The sequence below is a fragment of the Mus musculus genome, chromosome 6 (assembly GCF_000001635.26).
Source record: "Mus musculus strain C57BL/6J chromosome 6, GRCm38.p6 C57BL/6J".
NCBI classification, from domain to species: Eukaryota; Metazoa; Chordata; class Mammalia; order Rodentia; family Muridae; genus Mus; species Mus musculus.
The window spans coordinates 141,470,194-141,491,901 of NC_000072.6; the positions used below are offsets into that span (position 1 = coordinate 141,470,194).

General features: G+C 40.1%; 1 protein-coding gene across 3 annotated transcripts in view; it reads left to right on the forward strand.

The window, feature by feature from the left end:
• Pde3a (phosphodiesterase 3A, cGMP inhibited) overlaps positions 1-21,708 on the forward strand; it is a 257,594-nt gene that overhangs the window by 220,925 nt on the left and 14,961 nt on the right. For all 3 annotated transcript variants that reach the window (NM_018779.2, XM_006506979.4, XM_011241595.3), the window contains exons 6-14: positions 749-968; positions 6,548-6,633; positions 9,133-9,287; positions 10,923-11,060; positions 13,661-13,772; positions 17,303-17,416; positions 17,566-17,765; positions 18,606-18,809; positions 19,917-20,072. In NM_018779.2, coding sequence (NP_061249.1) covers positions 749-968; positions 6,548-6,633; positions 9,133-9,287; positions 10,923-11,060; positions 13,661-13,772; positions 17,303-17,416; positions 17,566-17,765; positions 18,606-18,809; positions 19,917-20,072 — 1,385 coding nt within the window. The remainder of the gene's footprint in view (positions 1-748; positions 969-6,547; positions 6,634-9,132; positions 9,288-10,922; positions 11,061-13,660; positions 13,773-17,302; positions 17,417-17,565; positions 17,766-18,605; positions 18,810-19,916; positions 20,073-21,708) is intronic.

Consider the following 21,708-nt stretch of genomic DNA (forward strand, 5'->3'; position numbering starts at 1 on the left):
CTCAGAATGCATTTTCACATATATAAATATACATTTCACTGAGAGTGTAAACAGTTGTGAACGCTGATCTCCTCTTCCAAATTATCATTTTCATTTGCATATTTTAAGCATATTTAAGGCTTAGAAATCTTAGAGACTAAGAGTACTTGCTGCTCTTTCAGAGGATCTTGGTGCAGTTCCTAGCAACTACATGGTAATTCACAGCCACTACTACTCCAGTTCCAGGGACTCTGGTGCCATCTGCTGGCCTCCACAGGCTCCTGCACACATATAGTGCACATAATCTCATGCAGACAAATATACATACATGTAAATTTAAAAAAAATAAGTACACATGTCTTTTAAAAAAAATAGTGAGTTTTGTTCCAGCTGGAACTTTCTCAGCTACACGAGAAAATTGTAACTATTACTTCCAAGTCAAGATGACAAGAGAGAAAAAAGAAATGGGAAGAAAATAATATCCTGCCTGAGGTAGTAACCTCAGGCCACCATGGCTAGAGTGGATGTACCAGTACTGCCACCATTTTTTTTAGGATGATTTATTGGTCATATTTTCATGTGATGGAGACATCCCAGGTACATGTTCTGTCTCCAGATGGTGGCATGGAGATCCGAGTAGATCTGGGGCTGAGTATGTCCTTGGTGGCTGCTGAGTATATGTGTACAGGGTGAGATGACAGGAAGGAGACACAGGTTTGCATATCAGGGGTTTGCACTGAATGACATCATAACTCTCATTCTCTTTCAGGTGGCCTTGCTAAAATTTCCCCCGTCCCCTCACCCTCCTCCTCGCCTCCCCAGGGATCACCTGCCAGCAGTCCTGTCAGCAACAGTGCTTCACAACAGTTCCCAGAATCCCCTGAAGTAACCATCAAGCGAGGGCCTGGATCTCACAGGGCCTTAACTTACACCCAAAGTGCCCCTGACCTGTCCCCTCAGATCCCACCCCCGTCTGTCATATGTAGCAGGTAAGAATGTCATCATCGTACCACGAAAGTGTAGTATGATATGTTTGACGCTCCAATAGGAACGTGAGTTTTCCATAGCTCCCTGTAAATAGGAACTTCATTTTCTATACGTCTGAACAGATCTTTGGAGAGTACAAAATAATACGCAGTGTATATTTGGTTGCATACTAATTGGTGATGGATAAAGTATTTGATTTGTGGGCTTGAGACATGGGTTTGGTCTTGAGTGCCGGATGCTCCTATAGAGACCCTTACTAGGGTTCCAAATACCCCCATTAGGTGGCTTACAACCACCTGTAGCCCTAGCTCCCTGGGATCTGATGCCCTCTTCTTTGCTCCAAAGTTACCTGCATTCTTGTACACATACCCACACACATGTAAATAAAAAAATAAAAGTTTAAAAATTTAAATAAAATATATATTATTTTAAATCTCATCAAGTAATCTGATGTAGTTAACCATTTTGTTGACTTTTATGTTTTTCTTTGTTGTCCTGTGATTATCTTATACTATTCTTAACTCCTTTTACCTGAAATGTATATGTCTCATTTTAACTCTTTCTAATAGCACATACTACATTATGGCTGGACTCAAATGGTTCCCCAAATGAAATTAAGCAAATTATTTATCCTTCCATCACACAGAAACAGCCTTATCAATGGGTCATGCAGACCATGCTTGTAATCCCAGCACTCAGGAGGATTGTTGGGAGTTAAAGGACAGCTTGAGTTAACATAGTGAGTCTAAGGCCAGCCTGGAAGCCATTTTTCAAAAAGGGAGGGAGAGAGGAAGGGAGAGAGGAAGAAAGAAGGAAGGAGAGGAGGAGGAAATAAGAGAAGCTAATTACAGCGTATTATCAGAGGATGATTAAAGAAGACCTTAATGTGTCTGGTGCAATTAATTCTTACCAACATCGTCCATAAAAAGGAAACACCTCCAATTAGTGATAAACATATTTTTATTCTTCTCTAGCAGTGTCTTTGTTTTGGATCTTTGATCTTTTTATTAAATATTTTTTAAGGAGTTACTCAATTTTATTTTTAGTATATGGGTGTTTAGCCTCTGTGTGTGTGTGTGTGTGTGTGTGTGTGTGTATGTGTGTGTGTGTATGTGTGTGTCTGTGTGTCTGTGTGTGTGTGTGTGTCTGTGTGTGTGTGTGTGTGTGTGTGTGTGTGTGTGTCCAGTGCCCTAGGAGGACAGAGGAGGGAGACAGATCAGCTGGAACTGATTATTACAGATTATTGTAAGCTACACCACGTGAGTGCCAGAAATCAAACCCAGGTCCTCTGGAAGAGCAGCCTCTTAATCACAGAACCATTTCTCCAGTCCCTGGTATTAAGTGTTTTTAAGTAGAAAAGATGCCTTAAACAAAACGCTACTGTCTACAGTAAATGAAGAGAGGACTATTTGAATGCATAGCAGCACTTAGCTTTCTTGTGTCTCACTTTATCAGTGCACACTGTTTAGTAGCTAACAGCTGATAGTGCTTCACAGATTTCATTGCGTGCACTTTGTCCATACACTCCCTGCCTTGTTGTCACTGTGGCGGGCAGGATACCTGACATCCAGGAAGAATGGCTTACTTGTAACTTCAGCTTTCATGGCTTCCTTCAGTGGTTCCTTGATCCTCTTGCTTTTATGCACCTGTAGCAAAGCAGAATCTTAGGGCAGGAAGTGTCCAACCTGGGACGCTTTAGTGTTAGGGAAAGTGAAGACAGAGAAAGAGAGGTTGCTGCTCCCAATATCCATTTGACCTCACCCCCATGACCTATCTACTTTTCCATGGGACCATCTCTTTTTTTTTTTTATTTCTTTAATATTTTTTATTACATATTTTCCTCAATTACATTTCCATTGCTATCCCAAAAGTCCCCCACACCCTCCCCACCACTTCCTTACCCACCCATTCCCATTTTTTGGCCCTGGCGTTCCCCTGTACTGGGGCATATAAAGTTTGCCTGTCCAATGGGCCTCTCTTTCCAGTGATGGCCGACTAGGCCATCTTTTGATACATATGCAGCTAGAGTCAAGAGCTCCGGGGTACTGGTTAGTTCATAATGTTGCACCTACAGGGTTGCAGATCTCTTTAGCTCCTTGGATACTTTCTCTAGCTCCTCCATTGGGGGCCCTGTGATCCATTCAATAGCTGACTGTAAGCATCCACTTCTGTGTTTGCTAGGCCCCAGCCTAGTCTCATAAGAGACAGCTATATCAGGGTCCTTGCAGCAAACGCTTGCTAGTGTATGCAATGGTGTCATCGTTTGGAGGCTAATTATGGGATGGATCCCTGGATATGGCAGTCTCTAGATGGTCCATCCTTTTGTCTCAGCTCCAAACTTTGTCTCTGTAACTCCTTCCATGGGTGATTGTTTCCAATTCTAAGAAGGGGCAAAGTGTCCACACTTTGATCTTCGTTCTTCTTCAGTTTCATGTGTTTCACAAATTGTATCTTATATATATATTGTATCTTATATCTAAGTTTCTGGGCTAATATCCACTTATCAGTGAGTAGATATCATTTGAGTTCTTTTGTGGTTGTATTACCTCACTCAGGATGATGCCCTCCAGGTCCATCGATTTGCCTAGGAATTTCATAAATTCATTCCTTTTAATAGCTGAGTAGTACTCCATTGTGTAGATGTACCACATTTTCTGTATCCATTCCTCTGTTGAGGGGCATCTGGGTTCTTTCCAGCTTCTGGCTATTATAAATAAGGCTGCTATGAACATAGTAGACGCAGCGCCCTTTTTGGGCTCCAGACATCCGGCCACCTTCCCGGCCAGAGGACAGGTGTCTGCCTGGCCAGGGAGGGCTTTTCCTCAGCATCTGTGGGAGCCATCTTGGTTCCGGGACTCCACCGAAAATACCATTTATTTTATCACCTTCATTTTTGCTTTCATGCTTTCTACTACTACTTTTAATTGGGAAAACATACCCAATCTTGCTTGTTGGACAGAGACCATAGTAAAATATTATTCTAATACCCAAGTTCTTCCCACGTCAGCTTTCTGTGGGATTTTCACCCTACACAGCTGTCTTGCGAGTGCTCCTGTGCAGTAAATGTCTAAGAGACAACCTACATCACACTCACTGTGCCAAAGTTGCCCAGGAGTTCTTGGTCTGTTTTATGTCCAGGTCTCTGAGCTCACTGGACTCCAGTGCCAATTCCTGTAGATTAACACCCTGTAATTGTTCGAGCATCTGACATTAGGCAGACTTGCTGAGGGAAGCATTGTTCTTTGTTTTGTACCCTAAGCCAGCATAAAACCCAGCAGAGTAATTTGGGTTAAGAACATCTGCTTCTGGCTTTTCCAAGGGGCTCAGCCTCCCTCTCTCCCTCCCTCAAGACTTGTGAGAAATAATCATCTTAAAGGAAAGCTAGTGTGTTCAGGAAAGGTCTACTACTTGCCCAGCGTTGCCTCTCCAAGATTATTTTGGTTGTTTTAAGAGAGAAGAATGTTGCAGGGGAAGAGAGAGAGGGAGGGAGGGAGGGAGGGAGAGAGAGAGAGAGAGAGAGAGAGAGAGAGAGAGAGAGAGAGAGAGAGAGAGAGAGGATTTCTTTGTCTCCTTGTCTCCTTGTTCAGCAATGTTTAGAAATCCAGTAGTGTGTATTTTATTTGTTTGGGCTTTATAAATCTATAATCCAAACCAGGTTTTATTATTCCCTTCAAGGCAGCCACCCATGTAGTCACAGAATGCTCCAGAAACACACGACTAATTATTGTGGTTTCCCCTGCTGAACTCGAAGGGTTTGGCACTGAACCCTAGTCTCTTGGCTGTTGTAATGCCTTTGCAACAAGCGTGAGTGTTTTTTTTTTCTCTTCTTTTCTGTTTTTCTTTTTTCTCTTCAAACAGAAGCTGGTCTATTTGAACTAGTCACTCTCATAGTCCTTTTAGGTAGTGTCAGGCAGTGAAAGCTCCTCCCTCTCAGCTTTCACGCAAAATTAGAAGCCATAAGTTAACATACTGTCTTTTGATTTCTGTAACTCTTTTTTTCTTCTTCTTTTTATTCCCAAAGGCAAATTTCCCCACTAGAAATACTTCCCATATAATGCTTTTCTGTTTATATTTCAGGGTTGAAATCCTAATTGACTTAGTAGGACAGTACACTGTCATGTATAGTTTTATCATATGCACCCTTGAGAAAATAATGAGACATTTAGATAGTAAACTTTTGATGTTAAAGTAGTTTCTTCCCCATTATGCTGGCTAGTCTTGAAGTTAAGGAAGCATGAGACTAAAATGTTCTCTCCTGATATATATATATATATATATAATGCAGAAGAAAAGAGCCCAGCCACAAAATAGAAAGTTAAGATCTAATCGTAAAATAGTTAACAGGTGTAAAGGAGGGGCCAGTTTGGGACTTAGTAGATGATGGGATTCCCTTTTGACTTGTAAAATAGTCAGGTTATTGAGAAAATAGAACAAAAAGATCTTTGTGTTTTGCCCCCCCTCTGTGAGGGGACAGCATTCACTACTCTAGAACCTTCCGTCTTCTTGGTTGTCCACAGATCATGTTGGCTCATTTATTTTTTCAACAACAGTTTGTATAATCAGTCATTTGCTTTTCCCCAAAACATCCTTCTTCTTTGTTTAGTTTCTTAAGGACTTAAAGGAGCACTAAAAAAAAACTAAAGTAAATAAATACATTTATTTGGGGCCAAAAAATTAATATACTGGTCATACTGTTTTAACTTTCGCTGTCCTGTTACTAAAGACTGTTTAAAAATTGACTATTTATTCCAAGAAATAAATAGAACAAAAATGCTCTAAAGTTATCCCATTGGAGAAGATATTCATAGTCAAACATGTATCAGGGTCTTCAGATCCACTTCATAAATGGCAGTTGTTCCAGTATTTAAAAACAATAATTTAACAACTTTAGCAGCACTTCAACTTAGATATGTGGACTGAAAAGGATGGAGAAGAGGAAAGTGAGGAGAGAAAGATGAAGTTTAAAGCCCCTTTACCTATCGATCACTCTCTGAAGAGGACCTCCATCAGCACGCACATGTAAAGCGAAGTGAATTTCTCCATTAGACACACCAGTCTAAGACTATGGTGTTTTTATTATAGTGGTTGTTGTGATTTCAGTACAGAACATGGGGAATCCTGGAACATGGCTAGATCTAGAGTGCTCTGACTTAATGGATGGATCTATTGATACCCTTATAACTGGACAGATTGTTGGGAGATGTTGGAAACATGGTATGAGAGCCTCAATGGAGGTATTAGGTTCCCGGTAGTGTGCCTTTGATGATGTGTCTGATCCCTGGTTGCTTCTTAGCTCCCTCTTGCTTTCTGTGAGCCATGATGTAAGCCACACTATGTTACTGCACTATGTTGTCTAAGCTCTGTCTCAAAGCAGTAGAAATGCTGACCATGGATTGATAACCCTAATACCAGAAGTTAACACTAGTCCTTCCTCCCTGAGGTATACATCTTAATGCTTTTGTTATAGCGATGAAAGACCAAGACAAAGAACAGTTGGTGTTTATGAAGATACTTTGTGCTTAAGGGTGTTAAAATGTACAGAGGTACTTTTGGTACTTACGGCTTTCCCACCTTTTCTCAGCTGTGGCAGACCTTATTCGCAAGGGAATCCTGCTGATGGACCCTCAGAGAGAAGTGGCCCAGCCATGCTGAAACCAAACAGAACAGGTAATACACTAGTTTGGATTCTGTCGCTCAAAACTTAATTCATTTTCTTTTATATTTTGCTCCTGACCAAAAAGTCAACTTGAATTCCTAACTTATTTTTGGGTCATATTCATAAATTTTAACTTTTTAAAGTTTTTAATTGTATATGTGTGGGGTGGGTAATGTTATTTGCATGAGCATAATATCCATGGAGGTCAGCAGATCCCTGTAGCTGAAGTTATGACTGACTGTGCGCCCCCTGACGTAGGTGCTGAGAACTGAACTTCCTCTACAAGAACAGTAAATACTTTGTACCTCTGCGGCATCTCTCCAGGCCCAAATATGTAAATTTAAAATGACAAACAAGAAAATAAAAAATTTCTCAACCCACTATCTAAATGTAACTCATAGCGAAGTTTTGATGTAGGACTCCTCCAAACATTTTTGTACTTTGCACACAAATATACATTATTTTAAAAGTCAGAGGCCCCTTTGTATAATGTACAGAACTGTATATTACATTATATACATATACATATACATATACATATACATATACATATACATATACATAGTGATTCGTCTTGATGCCTTGTTCATTAGAGGGGTACTTGTCCTAGCATGTTCTGGTGAGCTCACAACCCAGGCACTAAGGTATGACCCTGATTGTACCACTGTTTATGCTAACGGAATTTTTTCCTTGGGATACTGTAACCTGGATCACCCCTTCTTCTGTTCCCTGCTCATCTGTTATCTACATTTTTGCACCTTAGTTCATTCATTTGCAAAATGGAAGAATAACAAAAATATCCACCACATAAGATCACCTAAAGATTAAATAAACCATGTGAGGGAGCTGAGAAGAGATGGCTCAGGAGTTATGAGAATAGACTGCCCTTCCAGAGGACTCAAGTGTGATTCCCAGCATCCATATCAAGTAGCTCAACAACCACATGTGACTCCAACTTCAAAGATCTGATGCTCTCTGTGACCTCTTTGGGTACTACACACATGGAGCACATAGAGAGACATACATACAGATAAAATAAATAGCAATAAAAATAAATTTTTAAAAAAATGAAAAATAAACTATATGATGCATTTGTTTCCCATTGAACTATGGGGACACTATAAGTAGCTACTGCTTGTGACCGTTGTCTTAATTATTTTTGTTAATACAGCTCTGTGGGCTTGCTTTTACTCTGCTGAAAGACAGAGTAACAAAGTATCTATGAAATATAGAGTTTAAGGTCATGCCACCATCAGAAATAATTGTATGTCCTGGTCAATGTTTCTTGGTAGATGCAGTCAAGCAAAATCTGTTGACATAATTTTTTTCTATGAGACTATTGTGTAGCAGTATACAAAGGGCAAGGAGAAGCCAATGGAAGATGACTGGTGTGGTCATCGTGTAGCCTTTTGAAGACTTAGCATGTTCCTCCAAGTCTTCTGGGGCTGACAGAGTGAGCGGGACAGGTCACATACCTTTGAGGACTCTCATAGCACCATGGCCCCCCACTGCAGTGTCTCCCTGTCCTCCACAGATGAGGAACTGCACCTGATCAGTGGAGTTCTTATGCTGCTCTTAGTTCCTGATTTTATCCTGGGAGAAAAGAGAACCCTGAGACAATGTAACAAGTATCTCATTCTTCCTGGTGACTACTTAGAGGCATAGTCTTTAGACAACTGGTGTTCTTTGGTTGGATTTTTAGCTAACAGTTGACTACTAACTGTAGGGAGAGATAATGGGGGAGACTAAAGAAGTAGAAAGCCTAGGACCTGCGCTGTACTCATAAGATCTGTCTATTCATGGGTGTAAGTCACTTGCTTCATGCTCTGTAGACCACTCATTCCAAAGTGCTTCAATAGAATTATTCCCAACCCATCTGCCCATAATTAGTGTTTAGTCAACTGTTTTCTGGCTTAATGCAGTAGAAGGATAGAATTTTAAATCCAGCTAGGAATGTAACTCAATGGTAGAGTTCTTGAGGCCATATGTGAAGCCCCAGTTTGAACCTCATTACCAGAAAGAGAGAAAGGGGAAAGAGGAGAGAGAGGAGAAAGAGGAGAGAGGGGAGAGAGGGGAGAGGGGAGAGGGGAGAGGGGAGAGGGGAGAGAGGAGAGAGGAGAGAGAAAGGGAGAGAGAGAAGGGAAGAAGTAATTTAAATGTAATGACTGATCTATCATTGAGAGCCACTGAATGTCACATAAATCATATATCTGAATTCCTATCTACTCATTAGGGGATGGAGAGATTGCACAGAATATATGAATATGTACTACTCTCCCAGAAAACTGGAGTTCTGTTCCCAGCACCCATGTTGTGTGGTTTACTAGCTGTCTATAACTCCAATTCCAAGAAATCTAACACCCTCATCTGGTCTCTACAATGTTCTTGGCATAGAGATCCATAAAGCCAGTTTCACTAAATACGTCATCATATGGTAATGTTTTAGGAGGGCTTACTTCCTTGCCGCCCCTCCCCATCTCTTATAACAGGCCTTTCTCCTTGCACTGCAGATGACACTTCTCAAGTTACCTCCGATTATGAGACCAACAACAACAGTGACAGCAGTGACATTCTGCAGAATGAAGAGGAAGCTGAGTGCCAGAGAGAACCCCAGAGGAAAGCATCGGCTTGTGGCACCTATACTTCCCAGACCATGATCTTCCTGGTAGCCCCATATCACTAAACTCATTCATTTCCATGAGAACTTGCTTCCATTGCAGAGACTGACTTGGGGATAGATCCTGCTGTCTTTAGGTTTATAGCTGCATCCCTCTGGAATCACATGCCTGTAGCCTCCAGGTGTATTAGTACAGCCTTCCTCTCTCTGAGTATCTTGGTTTCTTCATGATGCCTTTACTTGGTAGTGAAAAGAATAAGGGGTGTGTGTGTGTGTGTGTGTGTGTGTATGCTTGTGTCTGCAGGTACACATACAAGTGAGCACACATGGGAATGAAGATCAGAGGACAACCAGTGGTGTTTTTATTCAAGTTCCATCTACTTTATTTTGAGACAGGGTCTCTCACTGGTTTGGAGCTCAATAAGAAGGCTGGGCAGCTAGCCACTGAGCCCTAGGACCCAGCTTTGACACTACAAGTGCCCGCAATCAACCACACTCATTTTTAAAAGTATGTTGTGTAGATCAAACTCAGCTGCTATGCTTGCCTGGCAAGCTCTTCGCTGCCTAGCCATCTCCCAGCCCCATGTATTCATCTTTTACATATGAGTACAAACAATGTAATAAAGAACTGAATAAGAAAAAGGAGAAAATTAAACTCATAATATTAAATGGTAATAAAACATTAGAAAGAGGGATTGACTGACAGGTTGATTTTCTTAGGGCATCTTCTGTTTTACCCTTGATGCCCCCTGGATTACAATGGGAACCAGCACTTGTTTCCCTTGTGAAGTTAGATAAGATTTTTACTGATTCTAAGAGGTCCTTTGATGGCGACATATCTGCTGTAAAGACACTCACTGGTGCATGTTTGCGTGAGGTTAAGCACAGCTGCCAAGTGTAGAGAGTAGCTGACCTGACCGTAATCTGCTGCTGCTGCTGTTATCATTTTTCTTTCATTATGTTTCTGCTACTCACACTTTAAAGCAGTTTTTCAGATAAAAAAAAATTAACGAATGTTTTTCTCATTTTCTTTACTTTTAAAAATATTTGTGGTAGTAGGAAGATAGGTGTATCCTGACTTGAGACATGTTGTTGTACACATGTCCTTGCATTTACATAGAGCAAGTTATTTAGGGGAGAAGACGTCATGGGGATGAAATGATATTTCTGAAAGATGTGGCTGCTGTCATTCTCCAGTACTAATGGTGATCTGAATGGCTGAAATACACATGCAGTTAAAGCGGAGGGGCGAAGGTGCCACCCTCCTCATGCATGTTCGTCAAGGGTCCAACATAAGCCAGGTCTTATATTTCAGACACATTTACTGAAGTACGGAGAGAAGGAGGATTAGGAATGACAGGATTTTCTGAAGTTCTTCAGTCTTCATTAGAGAATCTTGCAATTACGCTATAGTACTAAAGCTGATATCTGGGAGGAATGTCTGTGTTAGGCTGGGTTGTACGTGCAAGAGAGACAAGCCCCTAAAAGCCTGTCTGAACCGGCTTCAATGCTGGCTGGCCTCTTTACTCTGGGCTTATTTCTTCCTATTTTTGTTCGTTTACTGATTTTAAGATGTATAGACTTACTTGAGAGAGATGCAGTTGTTTCTTAACTTTAACAAAATGAGTTTTTTTTTAATAGAAAAACTATTATGTGGTTCACATATCTTCATCTCCATTACAGGACAAACCAATTCTTGCTCCAGAACCCCTGGTCATGGATAACCTGGACTCAATTATGGATCAGTTGAACACCTGGAATTTTCCAATTTTTGATTTAATGGAAAATATAGGAAGAAAATGTGGCCGTATTCTGAGCCAGGTAAGAAATGCATTCAAGTGGCCGACTTGAAACACAGGAGAAATAGTGTGCTGGTTTGTAAAAAACAAAAAACAAACAAACAAAAAACCCTATTTTCTCAGTACCCATGGGCAGATATACAGATAGACATGAAATTTTTGGTAGAACACCTGGTAACTTCTATGGCTGTGTGTTTTCCAAAGAAACTGGAATATTAAATGAATGTTGTAGTCTACATTTAAGATACTATGTAATTCTTTTTAAATATAATTTCATTTTTTACTTCTTCACTGTATATCCTGATCACTGACCCCCCCTCCCCGTCACTCCCTCCCACAATCCTTCCCCTTCTTCCCCTTCTCTCCTACTCTGAGCAGGTGGGAATCTCTGTGAGAATAGGTGCATCTTCTCCCACTGAGGCCAGATAAGGCATCCCAGATAGAAGAACATATCCCATATACAGGCAACAGCTTTTGGGATAGCCCCTGTTCCAGTTGTTTGGAACCCACATGAAGACCAAGCTGCACATCTGCTATATATGTAGGCTTAGGTTGAACCATGTATGTTGTTTGGTTGGTGGTCCAAGACAAAGGAAACAGAGGCAAGGATATATAAGCAAGATGGACAGGTGAACGAAATTCATAGAATTGAGCCAAAGAGGAAATTGGCCTGTTTATGATGGATTTATTGCTATAATTGTATGTGGTGACTTTTTTTTTTAACTTCTGAGTGTCACAGTGCGTAGACCTCATGAAAAATAAGAAACTGAGCAGAAATATGTCTCTCCACTACTAGCATGCGAAGCATCAGAGTTGTGTGTGTTTGAAAATCAAACCGTCACCGTCTTTTACAGGAAATACAGACTGAGTGGCTGGAGTGCTGGACAAATGTGTTAGTCTTATTTCTGTAAGGGGGATCCTCTCAAGAGTTCCCTTCTGAAGGATTGCTTGGAGGACATGCAAAGAAAACATCGGAAAATTAGGAAAACATTTAAATATATTTGTTCAAAAGTTGAAGCCAAATGATGAATTGGTTGTGTAATGGAATACCTATCTAAATATGAATAACTTAGGCTCACTAATTAAGAGCAACTACTACTTTTGCTGAGGATGTAAGTTTAGTTCCTAGCACCCACATGAAGATCCATATGCATGTTGGCCACAGTTTCTGGCCTTGCTGAGTTCTTTGAGTCTAGATGTTTCACATGTTTATTTTATCAAAAATTAATCTTATTTTATTTATGTGTATTAGTGTTTATCCTGCATGTAAGCCTGTATACCACCTGTATGCCTAGTATCTGTGGTGGTCAGAACAGAGCATGAGGTCTCCTGGAACTTGAGTTTCAGATGGTTATAAGATGCCATGTAGATTCTGGGGGTTGATCCTGGGTCCTCGGCAAGAGTGTCCTCTGAGTCATTCTTCCAGCTTTCAGATTTTAGATTATATTTTTACTCTTTGGTGGACACAGTTGGCCAAGTTCATGATTCTTATTTCATAAGTTTGGAATGACTGTATATGAGGCACTAGGTACTTGATTTTGATAGCACTTTGATAACAATGTCCTGTTGTAAAATAAGACTCTAGAATAGAGTTCATCTCTCAGAGGGTTTAAGAGAGTCATGGGAAGGCTGGGCATAGTGGTGTATACCTTTAATCCCAGTGCCTGGCAGGCAAAGGTAAGGGAATCTTGTGTGCGTGTGTGTGAGTTTGAGGCCAGCTTGATCTATATAGTAAGTTCTGGACTGCCCAGAGCTATATTGTGAGAACTTGTTTCTTTCTTTCTTTCTTTCTTTTTTTTTAATCTTTTGAAATCATTGTCGTGATTTGAAGCTCTAACCATTTTGACTTCCCAGTCATGGTTTGAGGGGTTTGAAGCAGTTAAGCCTACAAGCTCTAAAACCGACATATACAGTTTGGCTTCTGGCTCTGCTCCATATCAACTGGGTGATCTACAAGTTGTTCAGCCTCTCTGGGCTCAGCATCCTCTGCTACCAGATATTGGGAATTCATAGTATCAGTCTCAAAAGCTACCCTGAGAAGTATCTGTAATAATTATTAAGTGCCAACTGACTAGGGCAAGGGTCTCATTAGATGATGTGTGTTACTCTAATTGTTGAAGCAGCATGCTTTCCTAATTCTGTTAGTGTTTATACACAGTATCTCAAATATTGGGTAAATAAAAACATCAAAAATAATGGGATGAACTCTGTACCTATCCTGGATTCAAAGCCATGGCAAGCTTCCTGCCACATCCTCTCCAAGTGCTGGGATTGTTGGTAGCAGATGCCAGGCCTGGCTTAGCACATGTCATGTGCATATTATTTTCTAACATTCAGAAGTCACTCAATTTAATACCTCAGTGCATTGTTCTTAGTGTTGCTGGGGTTCTTGGCTTCTTGGATGTCTATGGGATTTATGCACAATATTTATCTTGATGCTAGATGATGTAGTCCCTATGGTAAGGGACTGCATAGGCTCAGGACATGGAAGTCTTCACTGTGTTTATTGGAAGTATAACTTCTCTCAGAATATCCATATGGTTGATGGACTCACACTCTCAGCTTTTCCCTCTCTAGCACAGTGAGTGATGTCTTACAAAGCCTTGTCTTTCCCTTTTCCAGGTATCATACAGACTGTTTGAAGACATGGGGCTCTTTGAAGCCTTTAAAATCCCGGTTAGGGAGTTTATGAATTACTTTCATGCTTTGGAGATCGGATACAGGGACATTCCTTGTGAGTATAAGTAAGATAATCCAATGCATGCTTGTCAGACCCACCGAGAGCAATGGGAAGTCAAGGCATCAATGGCCGATGCTGTGTGCACTCTATGTGACTCATTGTACTGATGTCTATGACTGTTGTACTCACCACACAGCACCAGAGACCCGGAGCCTTACACACTTCCTCTAGCCACATTTCTTTACCAAGAATGGTATCTTCAGATCTCCTTTACATGAGGGTCAGGATTAAACGGGATGATGATTTTTAAAAGGTTAGACTATGTGATTTGCATATCTCTCATAGTTGTTCAGGGTAGGATTAACTGTCAAATTTCTTCTCATTAAATAATGACCTGCTTTTATTGAGTAAATTTAAACTTTTTCATGGTATTTGGCTAGTTCAACAACTAAAGCAAGAGCAATGGATGTTTTCTTGATGAGCTAAATCAGGCTAGTGTTTACAGGGGCTGGAGGATGGTGGTTTAGTTAATGCTGTAAAGAGGAAGAGACATAAAAAAAAACAGGTAATGGGAAAGCTTTAAAAATCAGGTAAATAGGAAATCTCAAGATGAGGGCACTGTCAAGGACTCTAGTGTAGATTACTGACAAAATTATAATAATGAAGACATGGTGCAAAGAAGAGGTTAACTCTCCACATACAGTCCACTCAATCAGCACATATAAACATGAGGATTACTTATAATAGAGTCTATGAAGCTGAAGAAAATGCCCAAAGACCCAAATACAACAAATATGGAACCCATATGTGCTTGAAAGGAATAAATACATAGATGAAAAAGCAATCCTATCGATCTATTGTTTTGAATACATCTTAGGAATGTGTTCTTTGTGTTGGCTTCGATAACTCACACACTATTACTGGACATGTGTCATTTAAAATATGTTTTCTCTTTTAAGTAAGTCTGCTTTTAGGCGTATTGAACTTCAAAAGCTCATGTCATTTGTCGTTATGAAGACTTGAAATGAAAGACTGGGCGTGTCACGTAGCTGGTAGAAAATTTACCTAGCAAATAAGAACTGAGGGGTTCAATGCCCAGAACAATGTAAACAATGTATATGTCTGTAATTTCAGCACTCAGGATGCGTGGGAAGGGGTCAGAACTTCAAGGTCATCCTGGGCAGATAATGAGTTTAAAACAAGCTTGAATGATGTATAGAGAGACCCTGTCTTAAAAGCAGAAACAAACCAAAACAGCAAAAAAAAGTAAAGCTAAAATTTAAAAACGCTTATACTTGGACACAAATAACTGGCAAGTATCTCGGAAGACATGAACATGCTGGCTTTGAGAGCTTGGTGATTTAAAATAGTCCCACTGAATAACCACAGGAAAATGCATTAGCACGTAGTGTGGCGGGAATGGAGAAGGAAGAATGCAGGCTGACACCGAGAAGTGCTGAGAATTACAGGCAAAGCATGGATGGGTGTGATAGACCAATCAGCTCGGGAAGAGGTGCTTGCTGATACTAGGTCCTTTGGGAAAGGCTGGCCGCTGAGGTCATGGAAGTTGGAAGAGAGAGATGAAAAGGGGGTTGATGGTGGGAGCAGGGGGGGAGGGAGGATCTGGCAATAAGCCTAGCTTCCTTTGTGACTTTCCCAGGGCTCAGTCTGGTCAGGTGCCAGCAAGTGACATAAATGTTAGTGATCTCACAAGGGGTAAGGAGTTACATAAATAAACATCTTCAGAAAGGAAGCCACAGGAAAACTAAAGGACAATTACATCCAGGCAGGATTTCCAAATTATTGTTTTATTTCCAAAGGTATTTTTTATTTTCAATTGGCGGGTCTTATTGAATTTACCTGGAAGCCACACTGCGTACAAACACTGTGATGTGTGGTCATGCCGCTTTGCTATGGCCTAGAATAGTGTGTTCTCTGTAGTGTTTCATGAGGCCGTGGGGAAGCCTGGGCTAGTATTCAAGTATAAATAGAAACTCCCCAAATTCAGTTTCTTACTTTATGTTTTGATTTCCCATTTTTAGATGAGTGACGTATTTATTTTTGTAAACTATTGATTTGTCCACTTCAAGTGAAAATAATTTATTATGATAATGATGTTCATAGGGCAAGCAAGCTGGCTCAGTGGATAAGGATGCTCTCATCAGAGCTCAGGACATATTTGAGCCCCCTTAGCCACATGGTAGAAGGAGAGAACTGACTCCCACTAGTTGTCCTCTGACTTCCAGGGTGTGCTTGTGTGTATGGGCATATGCACACACATACAATAAGTAAATGTTAAAACAAACAAACCTGCTTGTAGCATTTGAGGTCCTTTGTATTTCCATAAAGGAATTTATTTACGTCTTGAGGGGATCTTTAGCTTGTGTGGTACGGCTTTAAAATAATAATAATGTCTTCTATGTGTTGAAGTTAGACACTTAGACTAATGTGAGTAAGCTAATAAAGGCTATGCTTGCCATCGCTTTAATTTCAAATACAAACATCCATTGCTCAAATTATTTTAGCACTTACTCGACCCAAGACTTATGTCTGATGGGTTCCTATCAAGGAATCCACAGTTAATATTAAAAGGTTGTGGAAGGGATGTGAAAATGGAATCAGATGAGCAAGAGAGTCTATTCACATCATAGTAGTGAAACCTTTAGTCAGAGTCCACCTGTAATACCATTCAGGGCGAAGGAAAGCATGGAACTTAACTGTCATCTGGGTAGTCTGAGTTAGTTCATCTAGATGCAGCTATAAAAAAGGAAAGGATTATGGAAGAAACTTCATGAAGCAGAAGTTGGTATAACAATTTACATAGACAACTCACTAGAAGTATATACATATATACACACATATATAATATATTGTCATATTACACACACACACACACACACACACACACACACACACATGATTGCTTGATGAGGTTAGGTTGATGGAGTCCTGCTGATTTCTAATGGTAGGGGAGGATACACAGTGTTTGGTGATGTGACTGGTCCCTTCAGCGGAGCATCTTTGCTGATAAGGAAGATGGCATTTGTTAGAGATGGTATTTCAGGTCTTTGAGACTATTGGTCTAACTGCTCTACTATGATTTACTTTCTCTCTCTCTATTTCTTTCTCTCTATTTCTCTCTCTCTATTTCTCTCTCTATTTCTCTCTCTCTATTTCTCTCTCTCTTTCTCTCTTTCTCTCTCTCTCTCTCTCTCTCTCTCTCTCTCTCTCTCTCTCTCTCTCTCTCTCTCTCTCTCTCTCTCTCTCTCTCTCTCTCCCCACTGCATATTTTTTTCTATAAACACTAGGCAGTGAGGTTCCTGTATGTAGAGGCTTCTGGAAGAACCAGACACTGGCTTTTCCATTTTGGATATCAACATGCACAATAAGTGCCAAGATGTGGTTTCTTGTCACTGTAGAAATGATGTGGAATTTCCAAAAGTCCCTGTCCTAGAAAATCTGGCAGGCCTTCCCTGAAGTGTTGAAGTGTGAGGATAGAATATGTATCCAGTAGATGGCAGTCTTTGTCCTTGGACCTCAGAGTTCACAAGCTGATGTGTGCTTGCTCCTTCCCATCATTACAGATCATAACAGAATCCATGCCACCGATGTTCTACACGCTGTGTGGTATCTCACAACACAGCCGATTCCTGGCCTCCCAAGTGTGATTGGTGATCACGGCTCAGCAAGCGACTCCGGTGTGTATGAACTCTGCCCATGCTTCTTACCAAAGCCAGGAACGCCAATTGTGTGTTGTATTTGTGGTTTGCATGTTGTATTTTCAAGTCAGGTAATCCCAGCTTCACAGTTTTAAAGAATGCCTTTCACTTTCACTTCCTCTCCTCAGATTCTGACAGTGGATTTACACACGGACACATGGGATATGTGTTTTCAAAAATGTATCACGTGCCAGATGACAAATATGGATGCCTGTCTGGGAATATTCCAGCCCTAGAGTTGATGGCTCTGTACGTTGCTGCAGCCATGCATGACTACGATCACCCAGGGAGGACAAATGCCTTCCTGGTTGCCACTAGTGCCCCTCAGGTAAAGGCTTAGATTTTCGTGAGGAGATAATAATTTAGGTTCTACATTTTTTGGAATAACATTAATTTCACAAATATGATGTATAGACACCAAACTGTACCTAGTCATCAGAATTTTTAGAGGCCTTGTTAATTTCCAAAGATGTCATGGTTTGTGCCAAGACAATCATGATAGATATTTAACCTCATTATGTACAAAGGTCTTTTCTCAGTTGCCTTCGTAGAGGAGAATCACGACAAATGACTAACAGTGAATATCCCCATCAAAGCAAAGATATCTTACTCACATCCTCTTCTGAAAAAAACTAGAGAGCTATGTTTTCCTTCATCTGTTAAGAGTATGAGGAGACTTTTTGCATGTAAAACTTATTCTTTCAAAATAGTTTCATGGCATGCATATTCATTGGAAGGAATTTATTATCCATTTATCTCATACATTAGGGTGATTTTTTTTTCACCTAAACAAGGTTTTCCTATAAAGAAAATAATTTCCTTTAAAGAAAATAATTATATATATACATAATATACACAATATACATAAATATATAATTAACATATAATTATATAATATATAATATAAAACATCTTGTAATTAAGTTTTATATGTATAATATAAAACTTACATACAATATAAATATAAGGTATATAAATAAAATTTGCAAAAAAAGTTTAAAGGGGAGAAACTTATATGCTGGAAAATAAAAATGCATCAATAATTAAGATAATAAAATTGTCCATAGCCCACATAAAAATGTTTAATTTAAAGCCTTCCATAGCCTTTTGTGATTCCTTTTTAACTTAAAAAGTTGGACCCTCCTGTCCTGCCTCTTTTCCCCGCTAGGCGGTGCTATACAACGACCGTTCTGTTCTGGAGAACCATCACGCCGCTGCAGCCTGGAATCTCTTCATGTCCCGGCCAGAGTATAACTTCTTAGTTAACCTGGACCACGTGGAATTCAAGCACTTCCGCTTCCTAGTCATTGAAGCGATTTTGGCTACTGACCTGAAGAAACACTTTGACTTTGTAGCCAAATTTAACGCCAAGGTAACCAGGTCTCTATCTATGTTCATTTTGTGGCTTCATTAAAAGGTGTCTGAGAATCAAAATATTGATCAAAACCCGATTTCCATGAGATTTCTATGAGAAAGAAATGGTTGGGATATTTATCCTCATGCTAGCAGATAGCCATCGCTCTGAGGCTAGATGCCGAAGAAGTTGAGGTCTTGGCTGTCTGTGTTAGGCTTTGTTCTATAAACTACCAGCTCTCACTGCTCTTTGTTTGATGTATTCTTTCCACAGTGTATGAGGTGAGTTACCCAACAGTGGTAGAGATGAAAGAAATCATGAGGTAAAATGTCATGCCTCAAACATAAAAGTCTAAGTATTCATTCAAGAAAGTTTCTTACTTGGTCCTGGGGAGAAGCGTCAGACAGGAGAGTGTTGGCTTTGCCAGCATGAAGACCTAAGTTTGACCCTGTGAACCCACATTTAAAAAATAAAAATAAAAAACTGAGCACAGTAGTACTCATGTATATTATATATTATATGAGTGCCTCAGCTCTGAGGAGATAGACAGAGGCTCTCAGAGTCTCACCAGACAGTAGCCTCATCAGAGATAGCTTGTCTCAAAACACGAGGGAGTGGCTCCTGAGGAAGCCTCTGGCCTACATACATGCACATGTACACACATGCACACACCACACATGCACACAGACAACACACATGCATACATACATACATATATACACACATGCACAATACACATCCACACACATGCACACATACACACACATGCACACATACACATATGCACACATATAAGCACACAAAGACACATACATACATATAGGCATACATATATGCACACACATATATACACACATGCACGCTAACACACATGAGCAAGTATATTTTTATATACACATACAAAACAAAACTTTTAAACAAGATTTCTTATAAGTTCAGTAAGTAATAATGACTTTAATTTCGAATGAGTTGCATTACTTTTCTTGATATTAGATCTAGTATCCAAAATTCTCATGTTTGATGTTTTGATTCCCACACAGTAAGAAAATAATGAAATTCCGTTGTCCTTTCTCATGTTTAACTGGGATGTGGAAACAGAAAATGTTGTTTCTGTGCCTCAAACAGGTAAACGATGATGTCGGGATAGATTGGACCAATGAAAACGACCGTCTCCTGGTGTGTCAGATGTGTATAAAGCTGGCTGACATCAACGGGCCTGCTAAATGCAAAGAACTCCACCTGCGGTGGACAGAGGGCATCGCCAGCGAGTTTTATGAGCAGGTAACTTGCAGAGCTGCATTATCTATCACAAGATGTGTCCTTGCTGTGTACAAGCTCAACAAAGCTTCTCTCAAGCCATGCCACATAATCAATCCACATTCTATATATACTTGCACCAGATAAACACAGGACAGTTTCAGCAGGAATTTAAAAATGATATGTGTGAAAATGGACTGAACTATTGAGCGTTGAGGTAGAACTATCTGAAGGCATTTTTCAGAGCGATGCTAGTATAACAGAGGGATCTAATGATATAATGATATAACAGAGGGATCTTATGATATGTTACCAATGCCTGTTAAATGCTGAGCTTCTACAGGTTCATTTATTGCAGTGAAAGCATCTTCAGATGTTCAGATGTGTATAAGGAAACATGCCAATGACTGCTTTTTCTTATTAGAGCAATATGACAGCAGTGCACGACAAAGGGGCAGGTGTGTGTGTGCATTCACACATGTGTAGATGTACATTCACAAACACACAGACTCTTTATTTGACTCAAGAACATAAGCACTAAGAGACCCTTTGCAAAGCCACTTCATGCTGGTGAGCATGGATGACCAGCCCCATGGAAGCCTACATTGTCCTAATTATATTTTTAGTCTGAACCACGTTCCTAAGTAAAACATGGAAGTAAATGGGTACGGATAACAGAGAGGTATTAGTGACATAGGGAATGTGAAAAGTGAAGATGTTTACCTGGGGAGAAATATAGATGACATAGGACTGTGATCAGATGTTAAAAAGCACACATACAACTTTAAAAATAGGTTTGCCAGAACATTGCTGTGGAGGTTGGGCAGGGAAAGCCTCTCAAGTACTTAACACAGAGCTGATCGATAAGAAATGCTCAGTTCTTCTCGAGTGATCTAAAGACCACAGGTGTTAGTTGACGTGGTGGCCCAAGCTTAGAATCCCAGCGAGGGAGGCTGAGACGGGAACTGCTGAGGCGGGAGTATGAGGTCAGATCTCAGAAGAAAGGGCAGGGGTGTCCCTAACAAGTCTGTCCAAGTTACTGAAGACAGAGTTCAGGCCAATGGCAGAGAATAAAACTTGTTAGTGTTCAAGATGCCCCACCAGAATGGTGCACTTTATAATCAATGGTACTTACACGAGGGGGGGGGGATTAGAGTAAACTTTTAAGGTTTATGTAGTCAACATTCATATGCAAAATAAAATATTTATGCCTTTAAAAATAGTATATTGCCTATTTTAGTAATGATATTATTGATTAATGCTAAAATGTTAAAATGCAGAAAAATATAAAAGAATGAGAAAATTCACAAACCCTGGCTTATAATTTTATAAATCCTCTTAAATTTTGTAGGTAACCTTTTATTTATTTCCTGTTACTTTTATTCTCATAAATATTTGGCAGTTAAAGACAAAGATTTCTACATAAAATTAAAACCATATAATTACTGGAAGGTATATGTCAAACAAAATCTAGAATAATATAGCAACTTGAATTGAGCAAGAAAATGGTTTATGCTTTCTGCAGTTGAGACAAACGGCAAACATCACAGGGATGTGGCTCAGCCGGTGGCATGCTTATCTAGTGTACAGGAAGGCTTCAGTTCAAACCATAGCACTGGTGAAGTTGTGGTGCACATCTGTAGTCTCACTGCATGTACAC